The 25,167-nt window shown below is 39.2% G+C and overlaps 2 protein-coding genes across 5 annotated transcripts in view; one reads left to right on the forward strand and one right to left on the reverse strand.

Moving 5' to 3' along the window:
- The window catches only part of LOC118431439 (mpv17-like protein 2), a 30,227-nt gene extending 10,113 nt beyond the window's left edge, over window positions 1–20,114 (reverse strand). Inside the window, exons 1-5 of one of the 3 annotated variants that reach the window (XM_035842676.1) lie at window positions 19,816–19,966; window positions 19,459–19,561; window positions 18,588–19,068; window positions 4,088–4,249; window positions 63–139 (exon numbers count right to left, since the gene is read on the reverse strand). In XM_035842676.1, coding sequence (XP_035698569.1) covers window positions 63–139; window positions 4,088–4,249; window positions 18,588–18,756 — 408 coding nt within the window. In that variant the 5' untranslated portion in view covers window positions 18,757–19,068; window positions 19,459–19,561; window positions 19,816–19,966. Of the gene's footprint in view, window positions 1–62; window positions 140–4,087; window positions 4,250–18,587; window positions 19,069–19,321; window positions 19,562–19,815 lie in introns of all 3 variants that reach the window. The other 2 variants (XM_035842675.1, XM_035842674.1) reach the window with 2 other exon arrangements.
- A 319-nt stretch (window positions 20,115–20,433) lies between these two features.
- LOC118431360 (phospholipid-transporting ATPase ABCA1-like) overlaps window positions 20,434–25,167 on the forward strand; it is a 50,314-nt gene continuing 45,580 nt past the window's right edge. Inside the window, exons 1-3 of one of the 2 annotated variants that reach the window (XM_035842484.1) lie at window positions 20,434–20,640; window positions 23,734–23,825; window positions 24,746–24,839. In XM_035842484.1, the coding sequence (XP_035698377.1) occupies window positions 23,760–23,825; window positions 24,746–24,839 (160 nt within the window). In that variant the 5' untranslated portion in view covers window positions 20,434–20,640; window positions 23,734–23,759. The remainder of the gene's footprint in view (window positions 20,641–23,733; window positions 23,826–24,745; window positions 24,840–25,167) is intronic. The other variant, XM_035842483.1, reaches the window with a different exon arrangement.

A 25,167-nucleotide genomic window follows, 5' to 3' on the forward strand; every position in this document is an offset into this window, starting at 1 on the left:
CCTTATATATATGATCCAAAAGTACTATAATCTGTAGGAAGCAACTGCATACATGTACTTACCAAGTATATAGCCCAGAACTTTTTTTTGAGATCAGCTATACTGGTTTCAATGGATTCTCCTTCTAGACTACCCATACCTGCATAGGAAAAAAAGCAACAAAAGTTAGAATCTCTATCATCTAATGTTAATCTACTGAAATAATTCTGCCAGGCCACAGCTACCTGCCACCTTGACGAAACATCCAATGCAATGACTCCCAGAATCATGCACTCCATAATGTAAACTGCACTCCATAATGTTAACTGTGTGTTCTGCTTGCTATATCTCTCAAACATACTGATATATACTGTTTCAGAGTGATAGATGCCTACTAGTACATAGTCATGTACACATATACTATTAATAGTCTTACTCTAATGAAGCATACACAAGGTTCTGCTTCTAGCATTCTCTATTGTGCATCCTGTTAGTCATGGCTTTTCCACTTTCTTTAATGTAAGGTTAGGTTGGCCACTCTCCTGATACCTTACAGTGTATATCATGTATCAGATAAATGTTAATGGAGGTTAACTCAAGTGCCAGAATGAGTAAATATGATAGTAAATTTAACTCTTATCACTTATAATAAACCTTACACAAGACCTGATGAGACAAGTGCACTGACAGTTAAGTTTTAGTTCTTTACATCATTTGCTCAATGTCTTATTTACATTTTGTACTTTAGACAATTGTATTTCCTGAGCTTGAAGTAAACATTTTTCAGTGAAAAGTGAGCTATTAGGTAAACTGAACATGTACGTCCATTTCAATTTGAACAGCACTCTTCAATTTGATGAAAAAGGGGGGACATTTGGAAGGTAATAAAGAATGATGGTAGCTGTCCTTGAACCTGGTCCAGTGATCGATCCCACCAATTTGTAGACACCCCACACATGAGCTGAGTTTTGACAAAGTGCAAGGCTTGTCCATTACGGACCACCCTATACCATATGTTATCCACTGTGTGGAAGTCAACTATTGGGTGACAGGAGCAAATGTCACCATCACTCACATTTAAGTATCCTCTGTATGGGAAAATATTTCTTTAACATACAGACTTTCTGGGAATCACACTGCCAACACAGTAAGGTCTGAAAACGCCAAAAAAAGGGCTTAAACAGTCTTAAAACAGTCTTGCCTATTGTTATTGGGTGTTAAAAGGGACTGAAAGAGGATACTACTATTGTTCACTTCTGGTCTGACTATGCAAGAAATTGAATGGAACCAGGTGTGTTTACTTTGTAGCAGATCACAATAAGAAAGTCAGCCCCTTTCAGCCTGACAGTTTTAACACTTCATGAATGAGGTGTCAAAACTCAGGTGAGTGTTCCCTTGTGTGGCTACGCATATCAATAATGAATAAATTACACTGATGTGTGAAGTCCCTTGTTACCTAGGTGTGAACTTGGTTTTCAGCCCTTGGCATCTGCATAGAAACAATGCACACCAGGACAAGTCCGTTTAAGCCCCTTTAACCACCCAATAACAATAGGTAAGACTGTTTAAGCCCTTTTTTGGCCGTTTTCAGACATTTCTGTGTTGGCTGTGTCACTGTACATACAAAATGTTAAAATGTTAAAACTTCTATTTTTTCTACTCAGTAGCATTAGACTTGTTTTCATTTCAATCTATTTATCATCTATTGATCTTTAGGGCAGTTTGCTACATTCAATTAATGTCATTTTATAATTTGAAAGGCACCTCAAAGCTGTATACTTTTTCCTCATTGCAGTATAATGTAAAATTTGTAAATATCAAGATGCCTTATCAATAACTTAAAATGTCCAGAAACATCCCAAATGGTTTTCATGCATCCTGTTGCTAGTATCTTTAAAAAAATCTAGAACAGTAAGATAAGATTAGCTGTGAGTTTGCTGCAGATACAGACATTGAAAAAACACTATCATACTGATAAGACCCGAATCCATGCATGATGATATACATTTTAGCAAAGTTATATCATTACAAAAGATTATGATATCCTAATACAAGTGTTTTTCAACTAAGTTATGAGTTAGAGTTGCAGTAAGAGTCACGATGTTGGTGAATCATTGTCACAAAGCGTTTTATCTACATCCCTCTCAATTTAGCTTCATTTCAAACTGCCGTCTGACAGCACGAGCAGAAAATTATGATATCATTTCACACAAGTATTTTTAAAAAAAAGAAGCTATTTGTAAGATTTACAGTAAGAGTCACGATGTTGGTGAATCATTGTCACAAAGTGTTTTATCTACATCCCTCCTCATTTAGCTTTATTGTGAACTGCCATCCTACAGTGCAAGCAAAAATTATGATATCATTCCATACAAGTGTTTTCCAAAAAGCTATGAGTTAGATTTGCAGTAAGAGTCACGATGTTGGTGAATCATTGTCACAAAGCGTTTTATCTACATCCTTCTCCATTTAGCTTCATCGTAAACTGCCGTCCGACAGTGCGAGCGCACCAGATGGCTGTCATAGATAGAGAACACACACATACATCACATTTCCTGACACCACTGGTATTTTGCACTGTTGATTGCAATTAAGATACCAAATGTCTAAAAGTATGATATATTAATTTCCAGTAAGCTGGTTTCTCTATTTTGATAATTGCTGAATTTGATTCCCAACGCAATTGGTTTGGTAATGAAGGAAACACATGTAAGTATATGTTTGGAAAAGTACATTGTTTGAGTTTGACAAAGGCTGTTAAATCACAAGCTGTATGCACAGTTATGATTTTACAAATATCACCTACCTTAGGCCACATCAAATTTATTTGTTGCTTCTTGGATTTTTTCAGAACAAAATTGGACTGAAAGGTTGAAAAAAAATAAAAATGATTTCTTTCAAAAGGTCTTGGGTGACAACAGCCTGAGAAGTTTACTGGTACATTTTATACAATGAACCCTTCCTTTGATTTGTTACAAATAAAAGTGATATTCTGAATGTGGCTCTGAATGGTAATTATTACAGGTTCGTGATGGCAAAACATGTATTTTTTTCTCTCAGAACTTTGAAAATGAAAAAAAAAATGGACAGGCAAATCAATGTAAACGATAAGAATTTGGTTTAGACTAATAGGTATTACCATATTGATTTTCTCCCAGCTTTCAGTGTCTAGATTATAGATAATCATATGTTTTTATTTTAGATTGTCATCACATAATTCTCTTTAAATGCAGTCACCTTTGGTCAGTCTTGTGTAAGCCCTTCCAACAGGGCATGAACATATTACTATGATTAAAAGATTCATTTGATGTACACCTCAGTCACGATCAAAATACTATCATTACTGGTACATGTCCACATGTAGCTGTTCATTATGGTGGGAAATGCTCTCAACCGTTTTTTCTTGTCAGACTGGTTCGGAAAAACCGGACCTGAATAAAATCAGTAGACCGGATTGTTTTGAGTATTGCCCAATTACAAGTTTTCATAGATAATTAGGTCCAGGTTCAGGTCCGGACCTGAACTTGGTCTTCTGGACCTGGACCTGTACCTCAATGTTCTGTACTGGTACCCACCCCTACTCTCAACTCTTTATTAATTTACAGGATTGAAAAATAAGAATCTAAATTCAGTTTGAATTGATTTCATCTCGTAAATCACATTGTGGAAATGGCTAAGAGGTCACTGACGTTTGAGCACAGCTATAGGGAAACATTCAACTTAATTTGTGGTCTGCAGTCTAAAATTATATTCCCAATGTCAACTTAAGCCAGGAAACTGTAAAAAGAGAAAAAAGTTGGTCATCAAGCAATTATAATGCTTCTGACTTGGCTAACAAGGTGCAGAGCTCAAAAACATTGAAGTCCAAGCAAGTGCTGACTTAGACCAGAACAATTGACCACAGGCACAGCAAAAAATGTCAAATCACCCTATCTCTCCATCTCTCTGAGACTCTCTTTTTTCATCTCTGATCATGACAATACATGAAGTATCAAAGGAAATGTCTTGAAAGAGGCCAAAAAGCATTCAGCACCAAGGGCAGGGCTCAAACATTACATAGCATCTTATAAAGTTTGTATTGCCAGAAGAATATGTGTAGTATACTCACCTATCAAGAAAAACGAAGCAAAGAATGGAGCAGCAACGATTTGGTCGCAGAGAATTTTCCTGGTGATGGTGTAGAAAGTGGTGCCTGGCAGGTAGAAGTCCAACATCTTGTACCAGAAGTGGTTGAAGGGCCCCATCATGGTGCCTATCACGCACATTCGCCCTGAGAAGAACACAAAAAAAGGCAAGAATGTCAATCATACATGTATGTTATTTGTGTACATTCAAATGACATCTGGTTAGGGCCGTCCCTTGGATAGGACGTTAGATGGAGGTCCTGTGTTTGAGGAGAGCTACACCTAAAGCATGCTAAACAACTCACGGCACTTATAAAAAAGGGTAGATGAAGTCCATCCCGGTGTAAGTGGATCAAATAAATCTGTCTGGATATGCAGCTTGTACTGTTCAGTACAAACCTGGTGTGTTATGATATGAGGCGGTTTGCGGGATATGCAATCAAAACAAACAAAATGACAATAGACCAACTTTGACAGGTGAATAGGTAGCAATCATATTTATATTCTACATGTAGCAGTGAGCATGTACTCGTACAGTACATGTAGGCTACAGACCTACGAGCAAAAAGCAAATGAATATAGACAGAGTTCAGTTTGGTGAAGGATTACAGCTATTACATGCATTTTGCTGCATGTTGTTGGTCTACAATGAAATGAGACACATTTGGGATCATAACGGACAGATATTACAGTTACATCAGCACATAATTCAGAATTAGTCACAAAGATAACTGCCAGCAGTTTGAATATTTCTGAAAACTTCAAGTTGCACATGTCAAAGCTGTATAGAGGCATACTTGATGACTGGCACACATACGCATGTATATTTACTTTTTACATTGACTGACCAAACGTTTAACTCAAACAATAACTCAAACAAAACCTAGACTGCACATGAAATGCGTGCAGACCTTGTGTCACTGACAATATCCGACTTTGCATGTTTGAGTCATAATGAAGACTTGAACCCATTTGAGTAGATAATTGCAGAGTACAGAATGCTGACAGAGTTGTCTCATTAACTTTTCATGAAACATCTAAATATTTCATTATGTTCATGGGAATCTCAATGTCAGTATAGAAAAGTTTTAAATCAATGTTTAAATTCATAAGTTTGATTAAAAATTAATGGTGAGATTAATTGTACAGTATGTCAGGATGTGTAGGATAAACTCTTTTGTTTACATACATGTATCAACATAGTAGCTAGATTATCTCTTGTTATCCCCAAAATATGATGGCAGTTTGGATTCCATATTCAGGCACCAGAACAAAGCAAATGCAGGGTAACACTCTGTCTGTGGTGCTAGGATAACAGCTTGACAAAACTCCAGTTTCAGACCTACTTAATGCTGACGTCAAACTCATAATTCTGCTTGGTACCAAGAGACCACGAAATAAAATACAATGTAATTATGGCCTTTTGAAGAATGTCTCAAACACCTGGATATCTCAAGTGTGCACATCTCAGCGATTATTGATGCTGTATTTGATTTAGTAGATTTTACCGTTTTTAGATGTTAGATATTTAGAGTACTCAGTGGAATTATGTGAGTTGATTTTAGATCCTTTTATAAGCTACTATTTATTATATTAGAGATGGTTAAATGCAGAATAAAGCAAAACCTCTTGGCAGTAATTGAGTGTGTAAACACACAAGTCCCTGAGACCTAGAGGGAAAATTAAAGGGATTGGTAATGATTAACGAATCCATTTTCTATTACAAAGTGAATTAAGGTTTGCTAACTTTGGTGGATTACTACAAGTACGTGCATGTTCCGTTCTAGGGTGCTATAATCCCATTAGGCCACACCAATCTTATTTCTTTGTTCTTGGATTTCTTTTTATGAACTATTTAAGATAAAGAAACATTTTCACTCAGTGTGTATACTGTATACCCATAATTATAACCTGATTTCTGACAGTTCCTGTTGTCACAAATGGAATTTGGCACAAGATCCCAAGGAGCCCCAAAGCATTGATTTTGAGATGAATTGAAGGGCACCCTACTTTGTTGCAATATTGACCAAACAAACTTGTAGCCTGGGTACCAGCCTACGTTGTATCTGCTGGCTGAATCTTTTCACTTTGCTAACTCTGTCGATAGAGAGAGGAAAGATTGAGCCAGCTGTTACAACAGAGGATGGTACCCTGGCTAATTAAATAACAAACTGCTGGACTCTTGCAAGGATTACACAAAGTAGAGGCACACCATCATTCAGGAAACAGTCCTTGTAACTCTGTCATTGGCAAGCAAAAAGATCGAGCCTCAAGGAAAGTTATAAGAGAGGATGGTACCCTGGCTAACAAATTGCTGGCATCTTGTCAAGGACTGCACCACGTGGAAGTACACCATCATTCAGGGAACAGGTTGCAAGGAGAATCAACTGCACTGTGAAGAAGAGTTCAAGAGACAACAGTGATAAGAACCTGACATGTTTACACAATCTCTTACTGGCTAGGGTTAAGGACCCCCTCCTAGGGCGGTGGCAACTGTAAGGCCGGCTGCTAGGAGTGCGATTTTAGTGACAGGCTTACCCTCCCTTGCCGTCCACCCTGCCTTGCACTAAGTGTCCTTGACTCTTCTGTTCTGCTCTGGGCTAAGAATCTGCCAGTCACAAAGGAAATCTTGACCCCTGAACATTAACTGAAGCCTGACCTGACATGAATGCTAATGCTAGGTCATGAGCAACTGCTGCTGCTGATATCATTGTATACTTTACAACTGTAAGTAAGATGTACACATACACAGCATGTATATGCTCAAAATATTCTACAGACGAGAGTCCATATTCTTCTCCAGAGAACCCATAAGGGAAAAGGTGCACAGGTGAAGAAACAAGATAACTTCGTGATGGACATGAAGTATGAGGGTGGTCTAAGTACTGTCTACATTCTTATCTAATCTCCTTGTGCATTATAGAAGATACAGAGTGCATCTTTAAAGCTCCACAAGTAGCAAACTCTGTTGTGTTAAATGGTTTGTATAAACTTTGCACAAAAAGTTTGGAATACTAACTTCAGTTGATCCTATTTCCATCAATTCTGCATCAAATTCAATGTATTATATATCATTAGAAAGCTTATGTAATTTACTTTCCAATTGCATCAAACTCATTTTCATTGTAAACTCACAGAGCAAGCACTAGGCCTGCTTATATGAGTGGGTCACCAAAGAACGTTGCCCACAAAAGAAGCACACAGAGCAAGACACATCATCTTTAAACAGAAATTTTACTGACATTTAAAATGATTCTATGGTACTGAACTCTTACAGCTGTGTTTCAAGTTGATTTTCTGGTCCTTTGGACCCTTTCTGGCTTAGGACATGAACCACAGTGCACACAATATTGCACAGATGCTCAAGTTTAAATTATAGGTTCTTTTACGAAGAGCATAAAGCTGTCGGGTGTGTAGTGTGTGCATTGAAAGAAAATGCCATATCAGTAAAATGCTTTGCTAGCTCTGAGGCGAGCCAAGCTGTTTTTCTTCAATTCGGCAAAAGTGGGGGTGAAAATTAATGGGCAAGGGCACCAGCATTGACACCTGGTAAAGGGCAATTTTTACACGTGTTTTACCGCTGACTGCTGTATCGCCAAGTCCCTTTGTGTCGGCGAAGCAGAGAAATGCGGGACAAGATTCATGAAATTTCCATTCACAGCTGTAAAGGGCACCCAAACCTGAAGGCAAGTGGCTGACATGAGACAGAGTGGCAAAATGGTCACACTTGATCACATGGATACTTCCTCTTTGCCAGTGCTACTTTGATTGCCCTTTTTCCAAGGTTACCTCACCAATAAAAAAATTGCTCCTGACATTTCAAGCTCTTTTTATCACTGGGTTACGGTTTAACAGGTTATATGAATAGGCCTGGAAAGGATTTTTCCTATTATATTGGATGACTGAAAGTGAGGAATAACTATCAGAAAGTCAACTGAACCAATAGGGCTGATAAAGGTACAGTCAAACCTGCATTAGCAGCCACCTTTGCATACCGGCCACCTGGCCATAGTGGCCACTTTTTGTCTGTCCCTTGGATTCGTAATGATTAGGAAATAGGCTTAGCGGCCACCTGCCCCAACGCGGCCAGGGCCACACGATTTCCGGTCCCGAAGACACAGAAACACTGCCGATTACGGCCACGTCGGACGGCTGATCTACGGTCCGGCACGCATTCGGCCATACAGCAGCCGTGTCGTCAACCTACGCCGGATTTAAAACCTCTTTACTAAGTTTTCAAAACAAAACTGCCTTACCGCCTACAAACGAGGTCATATAAGGTCAACTGACGACACCACTATTACGGAGGTAAATTGTGGCAAAGTTATGTTCTAATACACTATCGCTGATGTTAATTTACATTAAAAAAAACATTCTAAATAAATTGTTACACAGATAAAATCATATGAACTTCAGACTATGGTGGATTGTATTTTTACATTTATTAAGAGATGAGTCTAAAATGACAGGCTTTTCTTGTGAGGACCACATTAGCAATATGGTGGAATCTGACGAGTGAGCGCAGGAGGGAACACACGGACGGCGAAGTATCAAAGGATACAAGCCGATTCAAGGATCAAAGAAATATGACGAGCTTTTGTTTTTTTAATACATATACAGTATAGTGTAACAATCATTGCAGTACATGTACAATGCTACACATAAAAGCTCCTTGATTACAGGTATGTGAATAAAGATCAATTGTTACTAAAACCATGTGTAACTTTTTGCTTGTGGTCAATTAATCAACATTTTCTCTATAGCGGCCACCTCTCTATAGTGGCCAATTTTGACCAGTCCCTTGAGTGGCCGCTATAGACAGGTTTGACTGTAACAGATGGTCGTCAAAACGTTTATAGAAGAATTAAAGGAAGGTTGTGTAATGAGGACCACTTTGTTGAAGTTCTAAAGACCACTTTGCAACATCTCCTACCATATTCATGTTACTCTGATAGCTAATAGATGTAGAGACAACAGAAACTTTAGCACAATGATGACATTCAGCACAGGGGATAGATCTATTTGCAGATGTTGATGGCATGCAGTACCAAGGACAGATCAACTGACAAGTGTGTGTGGTGTTCAGTACCTTGGTGTTCAAGTATAGATGGCATTCAGCACTAAAGACAGATCTATAGACACTTGAAGTATAGATGGTGTTCAACACTAACGGTAGATCTATTGATAAGTGTGTGGAAGGAATTTCAACCAAAGACTGGTCTATAGACAAATCTGTGGAAGACATTGAGCAACAAGGACAGGTCTGTTGATAAATGTGGACGTGTTTATCACCAAGTACAGATCTATTGACAAGTGTGGATGGCATTCAGCATCAAGGACACATGTATTATTGACAAGTGAGGGTGGTGCGGTTTTCATCACCAAGGACGGATTTACTTAAGTGTGGAAGGTGTTCAGCGTATCGAAGATGTATAACGTACTCAGGCACAGTTCTGTGGAATAGTCTGAGAGAGAACGTGAGGCAGGCGCCCTCTTTATCGTCGTTTAAGAACTTAACTCGACTAGAAATTATGTAACTATGGACTATGAGATGGACTGATATTATGTTGAAGACGAAAGGATCTATGGAATGGTGAATTGTATGATGATGAATTGTATCTTTTGTGTAGTGCATTGTATTTAGAAGGTATTTAGACCTCTGACCTCCTCCACCCTTGAAATCTTGAAAAACGGCTCAGGCCGAATGATGTATCAAGGTTAAATAAAGGTTGAAAAAAAAAAAAAAAAAAGGACTTTTCCACTGACAGGTGTTGAAGCTGTTTGGCATACAAGGACAGATAAATTGATAACTGTGGGTGGCGTTCAGCACCAAGGACAGGACTACTTACAAGTGTGAAAGGCATTCAGCAAAATGGACATATGTACTGACAAGTGTGGTTGGTGTTCAGCACCAAGCACAGATCCATAGATAAGTGTAAAAGGTGTTCAGCACCAATGACAGCTCTACTGATAAGTGTGTGGAAGGAATTTCAACCAAAGACTGGTCTATAGACAAATCTGTGGAAGACATTGAGCAACAAGGAAAGGTCTGTTGATAAATGTGGACAGTGTTTATCACCAAGTACAGATCTATTAACAAGTATGTGAAAGAACATCAGCATCAAGGACAGATCTATTGATTAATGTGGATGCTGTTCAGCACCAAGGATAGATCTATTGACAAGAGTTGATGGCATTAGGTACCAAGGTCGGATCTACTGACAAGTGTGGTTGGTGTTCAGAACCAACAACAGATCCTTAGACAAGTGTAGAAGGTGTTCAGCACTAAGGACAGATCTATTGACAACTGTAGATGGCAGTCAGCACCATGAAATAATATTATAGACAATTGTGAGGAAGGCATTCAGAACCAAGGATAGATGTACTGATAAGTGTGGCTCTAATTCAGCCCCAAGGACAGATCCAGTTACAATTGTAGAAGGTGATCAGTTTCAAGGACAGATCTATTAATGAGTGTAGATTAGGGGTGGGTACTGGTACAGAAAATTCAGGTACAGGCAAGGTCCAGATCCAGAGGATAAGGTCCAGGTATGAACCTGAACCTGGACCTACTAGTAATTGTTTGAGAATGGACAGTACTCAAAATAATGCTCCATTTTGCTACAAAGAAATCTGTTTGGTGGAGTATCCTATCTTCACATTAACTATACTAACTGCCTCATTTAAGTTAGACCAAGTTTGACTTTAGAAACTGGGTAAAATGACTACCGACTCTCTTCTACTCCGCTCTATTTTCTTGGACCAATTAGCCTCAAAACACGTGAACACCTGCCGCCATATTGCCGGTATAATCTGTTCATTTTCTAATCGGTCCAACATCCGGTCCATTGAATTTTCTTAGGTCCGGTTTTCCAGACCGGTCCACTAAGAAAAGAAGGTTTTGTACCGGTACACCACACCGATACCCAACCCTCGTGCAGATCTAATGACAAGTGCGTGAAAAATTGTCAGCACCAAGGACAGGTCTCCAGATCCATAATTGTAGAAGGTGTTCAGCACTTTGAACAGATGTATTGATAGCTGTGTATGGCAGTCAGCACCATGAAATGATATATTGACAAATGTGTGGAAAGCATTCAGAACCAAAGGTAGATCTATAGACAGTGAGGTGGAAGGCGTTAAAAACCAAGGACAGATCTATACGCAAGTGATTCCTTACACAGTTACACTGTTATGATGTACATGTAACATTATCAGGAAAACACTCTGCTCTTGACACATGGGTGCTGCTGTTGCAACTTGACAGCTAATTATTCTTCAAGTCAACTCAGCAAAGGGTCACTCAAAATGAATATGAGAAAGTGTCTTTGAAGAAATGGTATCAAATGTTACACTAGATTTTGATCAGCCAACACTTGTACAGCTTAATTCATCTGTTAAACATAACAACTGACAACAAAATAAATGAGCCATATTGAACGTACATTATACAAAACTGTAGCACATCTACATACATGTGGGGTCAGGTTAGGCCATCCATTTTCCTATTGAGCGAATCTTGAGAGATAGCCGTCTAATCTTTCAGTGGGTCTTGCTGTGCATGTCAAATGAAGGAACTGTATTGACAAGCTTCTTAAATGCAAACCCCAGGCTGGATAAGAGGTCTCTCTCATGAAAGGAGTGCAGCAAAGGGCATGTAGAATTTGAATTAATCATTAAAAAAAAAGACAGTCACTAGAGGACAAACTGAAATGAAATAGATAACTAATCAGTGCACACAATCAAAGTAGACGTCCAGTAGGTCTATGATTGATTTTCATATTACATATAGATATGGGTACCCCTAATTTTTTGATGGAGTTTCTTAACCCATCATATCTCTTTTGAGAAAAGTACCAGTTTCATTTCACGATCATGGATTGATTCTGGCAGTCTGGTGGGTGGAGGCACTTGATGTTTCTATCTCGTGATGGAGTTTGTGATAAAAGTGTTTTTACTATAGGGGGTGAGCTACAATTGGCCTCTCCTTGAGTAGGCAGGCAGATCATTGCTGGCTGCCAGGTCAGCGGCACCCATTGATGGTTTTCAATTTCCTGAGGTTTATTCAATTACCTGGTTTGCAGGCCTTCGCAAATAGGACCCAACTTAATGACTGATGGAAATAGAAATCCCGTGAGGTACCTCGAAGCCTCGCAACGTTATACCGTCTTTATGTACATAATATAATGTTACGGCACCACGTACGGAGTAAATCTAATGATCGCTGCCGCCGAGATCGCACCTGTTTTGGTTTCATTTCGTAAATGTGCCGCCTTATCGTCAGTGAAAGAGCTACCCCTTGTGAGATTAAACGAGGCTGATTGTGATTGGTAGGAATTACAGCCCTGTGATAGGGGTCATCACAGGGGTCTCTTATGGCCGTTCCTTCTTTGATTGCCGTGGACATCCTATCAACTCTGGTCGCATGGGGAATCTTAACTACAGTAGACTACTTTATATTTCCGGTTACAGATAAGAGAGTGTGTGGTTAAGGCCAAATCAATCTATTTCCTTGGTTCATGGAAGGTTTAATGTAGAAATTTAGCAAGAGGAAAAGTTCAAAACAATGGGCTAGGAGGACTAGAATCCAAGTATTTTGCTATCTGAAAAAAATGGCTTTCCCTCAGACTCTTTAGGTAAAGACCATGCAAATGCATTTCCTTGGTTTTCCTAAAATCGAATTAAGAATTTGGCAAAAGTAAAATGTGAGAACCAGGGATTGGACAAAAAGTTGAACCTGACTATATTTGCTCCCTTGTTATTGAGTATATCAAGTGTAGACTTTCCATTCAGACTGTTTTCAGGGTGATCTAATTTTCTGATCTCTCTGACGTGTATAACAAATCACATCACGGGACTGCAAGTTGCATGTTACCAGATACGGTTTTGCAATGCAATGGAACAGAAATAGATGTTGAAGGAGCACTCACAGCAAAATATATGTTACCAGGAGTGTCTCAAACTCATTTAAATCATTTAATTTCTTTTAATGAGTTTGCTCAGTGCAAGGCCATTGACCACTTCTAGGCACTAAACTATGTTCACTGTTAGCAGCATTTTTTTCTCCTTAAGTCAGAAACACTGAGCTTTGGCAAGTTCAAAATAACTGATTCAATAGGCAATCCAGTATCAGCAAATTCCACTCCCTCTGGTTTCTGGTTTCACTACCCCATTTAGCCGGAATGGTTTTGATCCATTCACACAGTGAAGGACCCCTACTCTTTTGGAGGCATTTTCTTTTACGTGCCCAAGGTGTGCCTCTCCCCAAACATGGAACCTTTATTTAACGTCCTATCGGAGGGACGACCCTAGGCAAAGCTAGGTGTTCAATTTCACCTGAGTGAAGGGCACAAGATTGGTGACATGGCAGGTTTTGAACCCTGGACCTCTTGGGCCTGAGCCCAAAGCGCTGCCAATCATGCCACGTGATCTCACTCCATAATGATTCTGAACCTTGGTTAGCTGGAATAACTGCCTTTGGCATGACACATCAGCCACATGATAGCTGGTTTTATCAGGAGAATAAACTAGTATCACCTAAACCATGTTCATTATCTAACTCTAACTGCTGTTCAAAGCTATTGATTCCCTTCAGATTTCCAAACTCTGATAACAGATACCAGCCATAATCAATACATGGGCTGGAAGAGAATGAATCATCAACATTTCCAAAGTAGAGGTCCTCCCAGTAAGTGTAATGATTGGTGTGCCTGTAGCTTGGCATGGCCTTGGTGCTGAATGAGTTACAGTTCTTATCTTACATGAAGCAAAGCTCGAACTCAGAGATACAGATCCCCTCTGGCAATGATGGACTGCTTCTTGCTGTAACAAATGTTCCCTGAAAACATTCTTTACAATCCCTGAAATTGAAAAATGTGCGGAGGTAATGTGTGTACCCGAGCATATGTATTAGATTTGTTGATAAATGTGCAGCAGCAAATCGCCCAGTTAACTGAAAGTAGCCTGTTGTTGCTGTAAAGTTTTTGGTAAGTGGCCAGAAAAGATTGGCTATGGAATGTAACAAAAAGTTTTACTACTTGTAATGTGCATTTTGATGTAACAGATTTTGATTGATTGTTATGCTGTCAATCAAATTGTGATTGACAAGCAGAGCATGAATGGCTATGGATAACAAGAAATAAAAGTCTGAATCAGCTTGTACCAGTGGAAATACAGCCAGAATTCATCCTCATTTGCATCTATTAACCAAGCAACGTCTAACCCAATGAAAAAAGTAGGAAGGAAGGAAGGGTTGTAAAAAAGAAATGAACTCAATCTTAAACCATCAAACTGATTCAAAGGATGTAGCTAAAGAAATACCTTAGAATACCTTAGAAATCTCTCTCCCTTCTTGAAAATTGTCATATCTAAAGACAAAGATATCAACTGTAGAATGTAAGCTTTAAAACTTTAACTGTTGTCTATAATATGACTACCTTAATAGAAAACATTATTCAAGCAACGGAGACATGTAGTTCATATGGAATACAACGCAAAAGACAACAGCTGAAATCCATACCATCGGAGTTCAGAAATAAATTACTTTACCTTCCCAAATTCTAAGTTCTGATTGATAAATATCCAGAATAAGACAAGCCTTGTCAAACATTAAACAAAGTTTCAAAGTCAAGTGGTTCCCTTGCTTGATTAAAAGCTTGCCATAAAGAGTTGACATGATATGCGGGGTGTAGATGACTTGAAGGATGCCTCTGTTAATGAGACATGCCTACTGAACAGCAAAATTACACCGCACTCCCGCGCTGCGCTATAAACGGAGACGTGAAACACCGCCCTCAAGGCCAGGGCTTTATACATCACTTACTGCAAGGGTGCTACCACTCTTAAGAAACTCCTGCACGGTGGGAATTTCTTTCAAATTGGTCCCAATCAAACAGAAGGCCCATTTGAGATCCATGTAACCCCTGTAAATAGTCAATCTCTGTAAATAATGCAATGGTATGATTGCTAAGAATATTTATGTACTTTTACAGTGTTTGTCTCTCAAGGTAAGCCAAAAAAGGAGTTTTCATGTAGTTATAATTCTAGTTATTAAAAAATATTCTGTGTTACAATAGTTATATAAGCCGGCAACTCGGCTGTGGGCGGAAAAAATCATTACACGATAGAAAGGTGAATTGTTGAGCTTCTACAATCTATGAGGCACACTGTAAGTTAAAAGCTTTCCTTCTGACCAAATGCGTGTTTAACAGGCACACCATGGGGGTCCTATTTTCAGCAGGTCTTTATAAAAGGCTTATATCAGCCCCCCACTCTGAGTGGGCGGGAATTTAACGACTTCGATTACACTCCTGCGAGGAAAGTCCCGAGTAATTTACACCTGCACGTATGGAACAGCGTCATTTCCTTCTGCTCATCCCCTGAGATCATTTCTCATCATTACCTCCCCAACAGTGATCTGTCTCTGGGTGTTTGTTACCCGGGAAATAGAACCCACTTTGTGTGAGGCTCAGGGAAGATTTCCCTCCAATTGAATTTACCGAGAATTGCGTCAAAGACATGAGACAGATGTGCAGTAGCCATTTTTCTCAGGATTTTCTGTGTATTGAATTGTGTTATCCTGGTTTTAGGGATTATGGATACGAACAATACATAGCACCCTTGACTAATGTATTTTGAAGTAGTGTGGTATGTAGTTAAGTATCAATTTTATGTTCATGCCTCACTGTAATACTTTCTTTTGATCGGAAAGCCAACCACACCGGCTTATTTTACAAGTGTTGTAGTGTAAATCGGATAAAATCTCAATGCATGACAAATCACTTAACAAAGTTAGATTGAACTCAGATGTTGATTTTTCAATCCATATAAAAAGCCTCACACAAATGTAATGCATAGAAATCTTTTGCAGCTTCCACTTCTCATTCAATGAAAGTGCTACAGAGTAGTCTTTGATTTTGAATCAGGTTCTGGTCAGGAAGTGTGAAAAAATACTACAATTCTTCTTTGGCATTTTAGTCTTTTGACTTTTTTCAAAATAAGAAAAGAGTTTGGTGGAACATGAGAATCCTTTTCCCCGTCTAACTTCCCACTCCACCTTGGTATTCCACTACATATAACAATGCCAAGAACATCATCTAAACATCTCTTTCTCACAGTCAGAGTACTAGACAGTACTAAGACTGTGTGATCATTCAACACAAACTTCTTGTCTTGTCTTGTTTTGAATTTTGAATGCAGCAAGAAGAAGCAGAGTCCTGTTGAATACAGTTGATGGGATGGTAAGAAAGCCTTTAGGATCACAGTGTTATAACTTATATAAGAACCCCATTTTCCAATAACTTACCAACCTCAGAAAACATACAGGATGATCTGTTACTTTTCACATGAATGTTACAAAAACCTAATGTTTGTTAATTACTAAACTTGAACAGTATGTAACAAAATTATAATCTGAATATACATAACTTCAAAATAGATATTAAAATTGTTTCATAGGTCAAGTTCAGTTAAATTTCAAAATACCTATGAAATATTACAAAATTCATTCACACGTCACACATTCATTCCCTAACCATGACTACCTTGCCTACATGTCTGTATTATAGTGTATATCAAGCAATTGTTGTGAGCCAGGTGGAACTTAGACAGCAACATTCCCAGTGGGCATTGCTGAGGTCAGGCGATTGATGATGTCATCCATCACTGTACACGCCAATTACAACAATTAGGAACAAACCATTGTCGTGTCAAAGGGGGATAAAACACTGTGTGAATAGTTTGATGTCTTTGCATGCTGGATTAGATCAGATATATATCAAGACATGTTATTTTTGTATCTATCAACTAACATGTTACATAAAATTGTTTATGAAAATATTAGACACAAGTTTGCTTCCATTTGTGTCGGTGTACGATTACCAGTCATGATTTAGTAAGTAGCTCTGAGTGGTCAAAATAAGGAATAAGTACTATATTCCTTCATCTCAAGAGCTAAAATCTATTAATTTACATATTACATCAGCAAATTGTTGATGAAAACATTAGATACAAGTTTGCTTCCATTTGAGTGTGTATACGATGAACGAGTCATGATAGTAGTACAAGTACTAGTAGCTAGCCTATGAGAGTCAAAACAAGGTTACTGTATGCATGTCTGTTCCTGAAGATATGAAACATAGAGGGCTGAAAACCGAATAGCCTCAATTCACTAAACAAACGCAGTTGAATTATTGGTAATCAATGACGCATGATAAACTACTTTGCGTTAACAAAAGACAACCATGTGTTTTACGCAAGCAGTTTATAGAAACGAAGATCGTATCAATCTATTTAGTATGACTAACATGTAGTCAGAAGATCCATTGGTAATGGTAGTGGTACTTCACCACAATCAAGGTTGGTCCTGGAGAAAAGCAATTACGGCAAATGGTCTGGGAAGACTTGAAGAGCATTTTCTTTAGGCGTACTCCCCACAGATTTAGTGCTATAGAGTCCATTTAGAAGCTGTGAAAATGTCACATGTGAACACATACATGCCCCCTGCACCTTGTTGATGGGCCGTGTGCTTCAGTTCACAGGCAACACAGTCTTCAAGCATGACTGAACAAACAACTTTGCCCTTTAAGCCACACCAATTTGATTTGTTGCTTCTCAGATTTTTTTCAGCAAAAATATTGGGGCGGTCGGTCGGTCGGTCGGTAAAAAAAAAAATTTGCAAAAAGTCTGCGGTGAACATATGAGGCTTATATAACACAAAAAACAAGTAGTCATGTTGTCAGCTTTTCATGGCATGATTATCTCTTCCTTTGATTTGATACCACTGTTCTAAATAAAGGGAATTGTTTTCGTACTGAAATTATGTGTGTTGCATTTACTTATTTTTAATTACGACTATTACCATAATGTAAAGCTATATTATTTTTCTTGGGACTAAATTTTTTTTTCAAATCGGAAAAAAATGGGTCAGGAAATTTGAGAAGCAACAAATTAAATTGGTGTGGCCTTATGTTGATACAACTTCAAATCCAGTCTAGTGTGACATATAAAAGAAGGTTACGGACACCACAGCAATCATGCACAGAAAACGCATTTGTGCTAAATGCTTTAACAAGCAAGCGCAGGGCTAGTTTAAAACTTCAATAAAATACTTGATGAACCCATATATGGAAGATGGTCAAACTGCTCCAGCGATGTCTATTCTAACTTGTATATCAAATACTGTCCCTGCATAGAGAGTCATTTTTACACACTGTAAGGCTGCAATTACTGAATTTTTTGGTCTTTGATCGATACAAAATACTCTAGAAATATACAATACAAAGCACTGTCCTGTCAGTCGACACTCGACAGTCCAAAGTTGTCTGCTGGTGGCCCCATGGCACCAGTGTCTTCTTTTGCCCTATCATCAAGTTGATAACACGCAGTCACACCAGTACATTACTGATGCCTGCCAACACAGTCACAACTGTACAGAAGACACCTGTACAGTCACATCTGCACGCAAAAACACCTGTACGGACCCACCTGTTCTTCTCCAGTCCCTCTTCTGTCCGTTGTTGGCACCTGCCAGCTCAATGGTCTGTTGAATGATGTCCCCTGTGGCCAGCAGAGCTCCTGAACTCACCACGTTGGTCACCAGGAGGTAGCGGCCAAACAGATTCTTGCTCAGTGTTCGTATCCAAGGAGCAAACATTGTGACTCACAGAGAACTTGGACTACCCGAATAGAAATGCAGCAGAGCAGCAGAGGGGAAGCCGTTGTAGTAGTCTGAACAAAGGTGTTAAGTGTTAGGAAAACTACTTGACTAGATGATTCATTGCAGTTCTTCTGCCCATTGTTGTCTGTATGGACTGGAGAGGCGACTCATTGATCTTTGATCTTTTTTAGGGTAGGCAACGCTCATGAGACAACTACTTCAGAAGAACTGCCACAGACAAAGTGGGCGGCTTGATCAGTCCACAGGTGCTATTCACAACTGCAAGGCTGTCCCCGGATCTAGGAATTCCTGGAAAACAAGGGACATGGTGTATTTAATTGGGATATGCATTCAAATCAAAACAAAAACATGAGTCTACCATGGCTTATAAGTACCAGTATTCATTTGAGCTCTAAATTCAGCAAATCAAATCAAAGCAGAGGATAAACTATCACGTTTAGTAAGTGTGGTAGGATGATTTTCCAACCGCAAATCAAAATTTAATTGACCCCGTCTATCTCTCCCTCAGGCTCCTTCCCTCTACTTTCACCTGCCTGCCTACCTCGTGTGGCCAGCCGCCAAATCTATAGATCGGATCGGAGTAGGGCCCTGGACCGGCCGAGACGAATACGAATGAGTGCCGACCGCGAGGCTCGTGTCTGCACGCAACGATGTACCACACAATAATAACGTACGTGCCGGCGTGACAGGAAATATCAGTGAGTAGCCACAATCTTCCTGTAGTGCCTGACACATCCGCAGACTCACTGCGTACCGGTAGCACATGTGGGACCCCTGGCGACTGTTGCATGTTGGCAACACATAACAGTGACTGGCCCAGCAACAATAACGTCTCATGCTTTTGGGGCTAGGAATTAAATGCGTCTAAGTGCTATTTTTGACAAATATATAAGGGAAAGCAACGTCACATATGGAAATCGTGACAAAAGGGGGAGGGGCATGGACGCCGGCCGGCCGGTCTAAAAAAAAGATCGACAACGCTAGAAAATGACTGTCCAAGTAATAAACTCTTTACTAATTGTTCCTGAGACATACCTTGGAAACTGACTTGAAGGATGATATAGCTTTGCGGTGTGTTATAAACTTCGTAAGCGCTGACAGCCAAGTTTAAACAGATTGCGGAGTGGTGACCGCCTTCCGGATATTTGTTCGCCCCGCGGTGTTTGCCAGCTGATCGGATCCGCACAGTTTGCGGTATTAAGGTTTTACGACAGTATCGCAACCCCTGGAAATGTTCACAAAAAAAACAACAGACAAGAAAGAAAAGACGATCGGTATATGGTGTGTTATTGAATGTCTGGTATGATAAGGAAATCACTGACTCAGATATATTGATGTTGAAAGTATCAGTATTTTCGCTTTATACGTTCAAGTTTTTTTGACGTTATGGAAACATTATGCAAGGTGTTGTGCAACAGTGTACCGACCATTTTACGGTATACCGCTTTACCCAGTCTTCCTACGCTCGTGAGGAAAAAGGTCAACTAGATTCAACTCTAAATTGCTAAAATACTTTCAATCTATGAAACCAATTACTTCTACGGAAAGTGAAAGTATGTTCTATCCAATATAATTGAATATACATCATTTTCTGTTGGTATTGATACTGATGAGGATTGATATAAGGATGGTTTCGGTGAAGGGGCTATTGACCCCTCGTAACCCCCGGCATTATAGACATCACGAGCAGCGGTACGTGCCTGGCACCTGTCTGCTGTTAGCTGTTTACAATTGATTGTTGACGAAATGTACAGATAACAAACAACTCTTGGACACAACAAGTCTTGACGTTTTGGCAAGACGTTTGCGAAGGACCCTAGACGTTTGGATCGTCTTCTTCGGGTCCCGGTTTTTGGCCAGGTGCGTGTTTCTTTTTCTGTTCCAAGCTTAGTGACTTGCAGTATTTGTTGTATAACCAGGTGTGCATTCAGGTGAGACAGGTAAGATCTACAATGTTTCTTTAGTGTTTCCAGCATGCCTTAAGAACATGAGATACTGTATATCTTCCGAACGATACATTTACGAATTGGGATATCGTGTAGGCATCTTATGGCAATTTTTTAGATCACAACTTTGTCCAGACATTTGCCGTCCTCTGTGAGTTCTTACCTGCGATCGTTTACTGTCTAGCTACCAGCTCTTAATTAGACTGCGTGCGACCATAAGGTATGGAATGCCATCATGTGTTTTGTAGACTCTTTAATGAATGTCTGAAAAGCCTAACATGGCACAGACTGTCACTGTCACGGTTTATAAAAAGGCAGGATGTTCTTGACGTAACGCTAACAGTTCTTGGAATACTAGTAGTAACCAGGAAACAGAGGGGGGCGGGACTGTGCTACCGGACGTTCTGGACCTGAGTGGGCCAAGAAACAATTGGGAAAATTAAGGACAAACGAAATAATTGACTTTTAAGCTGCAAATGAACCTCTGTCATCTCCCAAATGAATCTACTAAAAGCACCACCCACTGAGTCTCATTGGAATGAAAACAAAAGGCCCTCAAATGACCATGTTTTCATTTGGTTGTAACCCTGCCAGGCCTTTACATAACTCAACCTTTTATGTTGTTAACATCACAGACCAGTACAGAAATTTAAAGTAAAACCAAGGAGGTTAAAGAATCACGAAGACCTCCTTGGTAAAACAAAAGCAGTCTTTTGTTGCACCAGCAATACACAACCATTATACATTAAATGTAAAGGTATTGATGTTCAGTTGAATAGAAATTCTGATCCACTTCACAGGTAAGCCAATGTAATAATGGCCTTTGTTGTATTAGTGGTAACAATCATTAGCGAAGCCAAGCTAAGAAGTAGCAGCTCATAAATGATTCATACTAATAGTATGTAGACGTTACAAATTGTGATCACTCTGTTAACTCTAAAACTTGGTGAAGAAACATGATTTTTCTTACCTACAACATTTTGGCAAAAAGGCTTACAAGTATTACAATAACAAGTAGCATTACGTGGTATTCCAAATTGTTCCTTCATTGTTTAAGTGTCTCATGTGATCATTTCCATGGGAATTTGTTAGATCAAAGGCTAGATGATACATTTTAGGTCATCCTTGTTGTCTCAGATAGGGGGTTTGTTAGTTACTATTAATACTAAGTAACAGTTACAGTAACAGTACAGTTACTGTAGCCTTTAGTTCCATCGACCTTTAACCAAGGATGGCCATATACTAGTAACTGCCTTGACTAGACATAAGAAGGTTTGTCTTTAAACATTTTGCAGAGAGGATTAGAAGAGAGAGGGACTTTTTTTTAGTATTTGCATTTACTTGTATCAGATTCTGCAATATTAACACGGATCATGCTGGAGGGCTGACAGAATTATCCTGTCAACAGTATGAAAATTTGCACTATTGACAGGATGCTGCTGTCAGCAATAGAAGAATTTCTACTGTTGACAGGATTTTTCCACTGTGATCCTGTCAATAGACTCAAGCATCATGTAAGGAAGTGGCTTATCATTTTTGCACTGTTGACAGTATCATCCTGCCAATAGCCTCTTCCTTATAATCTCCAAGCAGACCTACAATGGCATAAGATAGTACTAAACTGGCCAAGGAGTGTAGTCAGCCAAGAGATGTACATTTACCATGTAGCCAAACACAGTTCTAGACCGGCTTTACTTCTCTGGAAGCTTTTGATACTATCTTAATTGCATTGCTACCGTAGAATCTGCTTGGAGATTACTTCCTTACATGATTGTACTTCATTAAGTGTGAGGGTGCTTTCAACCTGCTTAAGGTTCAAGCAGCTTACTCTCCTTTCATGTAAGGGTTTGCAGAGCAATTGATTATTAAGTATCAATGCACGCAAAGAGCAGCTGGTTACATCGTGCCAAAGCCCTAGACTTCTTTACTACTAGTATAGATCTGTATGACCACTTTGGATACAATATTCATGTTTAATACATAAAACAGAATTTTTGCAAATGTATTAAATACGTTAGTCTACCCAACTAATGAGCTATAAAACGTTGAATTTAAAAAATCTGTCCATACTGGAAATAGGTAACATCAGGTTAATGTTTTTTAAATCTTATTGAGAAACCCTGAAACAATGTACTGTATATGCTATAGAGAACGTTGACCCTGTTGCTGTCAATAGGATACAAATTATGTGCAAATGAAAAATATAAGTCTAGTTCTATTTACTAGTATAAGTCTCATATGCCACAGTCTATTTGATCATAGTACATGCATGGATCAGATGCTGCCCCAGAAAACATTTCTCAGCCCCTGCCCCCTGGTTCAAACAAAGTGGCCCCAACATAAGTGGGTCATTCTAAAGCTCCAGTCATTGTGCACATTCTAACCTAATGACGTCAGCAAAGGGGCCAACGCTCTCTAGAACATGTCAATTGTTCTGGGCTACTCAGCTACTTGAAGACTCAGTTCAATCTATTTTGTGTATACTGTAAATGCATTTAAGTTCGCGGGGATTTAATTTCGCGGTAGCGGAAAAATGACTTTTCGCGGTGGTTTTAATTTCGCGGTAACACCATCGACTGCAGTCTAATACCTTTATATAAAAATGTTCGTGGTGGATTTAATTTCGCGGTGAAGTGGTCGCCGCAAAAACCGCGAACATTAATCCACCGTGAACATTTCTGCATTTACAGTATATCAAAATGAGTCATTATATGGTCAACTGTAGCATGACATGCAATTTTATGCTGTTGAAGGTGAAATGTGTATCATGCTAATCTCATCTGTATTGTGAAGGACAAACAACATACACTTGTACCAAAGATGTGGTAACATATATTACCTAACATAATAGATACAAATTGTTGCCAAAATAAAATGTTTAATTTTGATTCTACAGAATTTGCTGGCCCAGATTTACTGTAACAGTTGTGTTGTAAGGATGTTTATATGATATTTCTTTGATATTCAATACCTAGCCAATAACAATGTGCGTATCCTGTTGTTACAGGGTGTGAACAACATCAGTTTTGAGCCATGGGATTCTGGGTACAGTTGAAACTGCTGCTATGGAAAAACTTCACACTCAGGAAGAGACAGAAGGTCAGTTGGTGTTGGTACATGTACAGTCAAAACTGCCCAAGTCGACCACCCGGGGGACCGGAAAAAAGCGGTCGATTTAGACAGGTGGTCGCTGAGAAGAGTATCGACTCAAAACATGCCCGATGCAAAGTATAAATGGTTTCCGTTGTGTTTAATGGCAAATAGCAAGCACACTGCACGCACGCAAAGAAGCGAGGTCTTTAATGTGAAATACAACACACACACTGTAAACTGTAAATTTAACCCCAAAATCCGACACAAACTGGCCGATTTCGGCACAAAATGGCGCTAGATATCATCAAAAATCGATGAAAACCTCAATTTTGAAAATGATGCGGTCGTTATGGGTCCCAATTTGGGCCGGTCGCGGTCGCGTTGGCCAGGTGGTCGTTGAGAAAACGTCGATTTATGCTTACGTTAATGGGAAAATAAATCGGGACCGAGAAAAAGCGGTCGAAATGGCGGTTGAAGAGGTGGTCGCTCGGGCAGGTTTCACTGTATTGAATATGATGCATATTTATTTTTGTTTATTGACAATTTGTTTTTGAAAATGCATGATACTCTGGTCAGGGTTTAAATATGTGTGTATTATGTCTTAATCTTTTTCCGTCCCACTCATTGGTATTGTTTTGGTGCCTGTGTTGGGTGCCTATATTTTTAAGCTTACATCAATGCATTTTTATCAATTTTGTGTCATGAAGTTCAGATTGTTTGGAGGACAGGATGAAATCTTTTTCAGTCCCAATAAACAATTACCCCAGATTAGAGGGACTAGTCCTGGAAAACACTCAAGGCTATGGGTAAAATCCTTAAACCAAAATAGCTGAGATTTTGTTACCGTGTTAAAAATGAAGCATGTTGTGACCAAGTTTTAGTTTGCCATGTACACAAACATGACCTTGACCTTGTTGTGACCCCAGGTGCGGCTGCTGATCGAGATAATCTGGCCGCTGATCCTGTTCATGATCCTGGTGTGGATCAGGACCAGCCGCCCCCCCTACAGTCAACATGAATGTGAGTAGCACAAATGTCATAGGTTGACACATATCATACATTGTATGGACCTCTCAGAATCCCAGCTGCAATTTGAAATCATTGAAATTACAGGAAAAGAATGTTTACCATGTTGAAAGTCAAAAGAATACAGGCTCGATATCATGAATCATATTTTGCAAAAAGATTATGTTTTGATTGTGGAACATTTGTTAAAGAATGCATGACATAACTTTGAAGATAATAATTATCATTAATCAGTAAGGTGTATTGTCAAGAACGCCAGACGTTGTAGTGCAGTGTGCACATTATTAGTGTTGTTTGTTAGAGTATGTTTGCTTTGAGTGTG

The sequence above is a fragment of the Branchiostoma floridae genome, chromosome 15 (genome assembly GCF_000003815.2).
Source record: "Branchiostoma floridae strain S238N-H82 chromosome 15, Bfl_VNyyK, whole genome shotgun sequence".
NCBI classification, from domain to species: Eukaryota; Metazoa; Chordata; class Leptocardii; order Amphioxiformes; family Branchiostomatidae; genus Branchiostoma; species Branchiostoma floridae.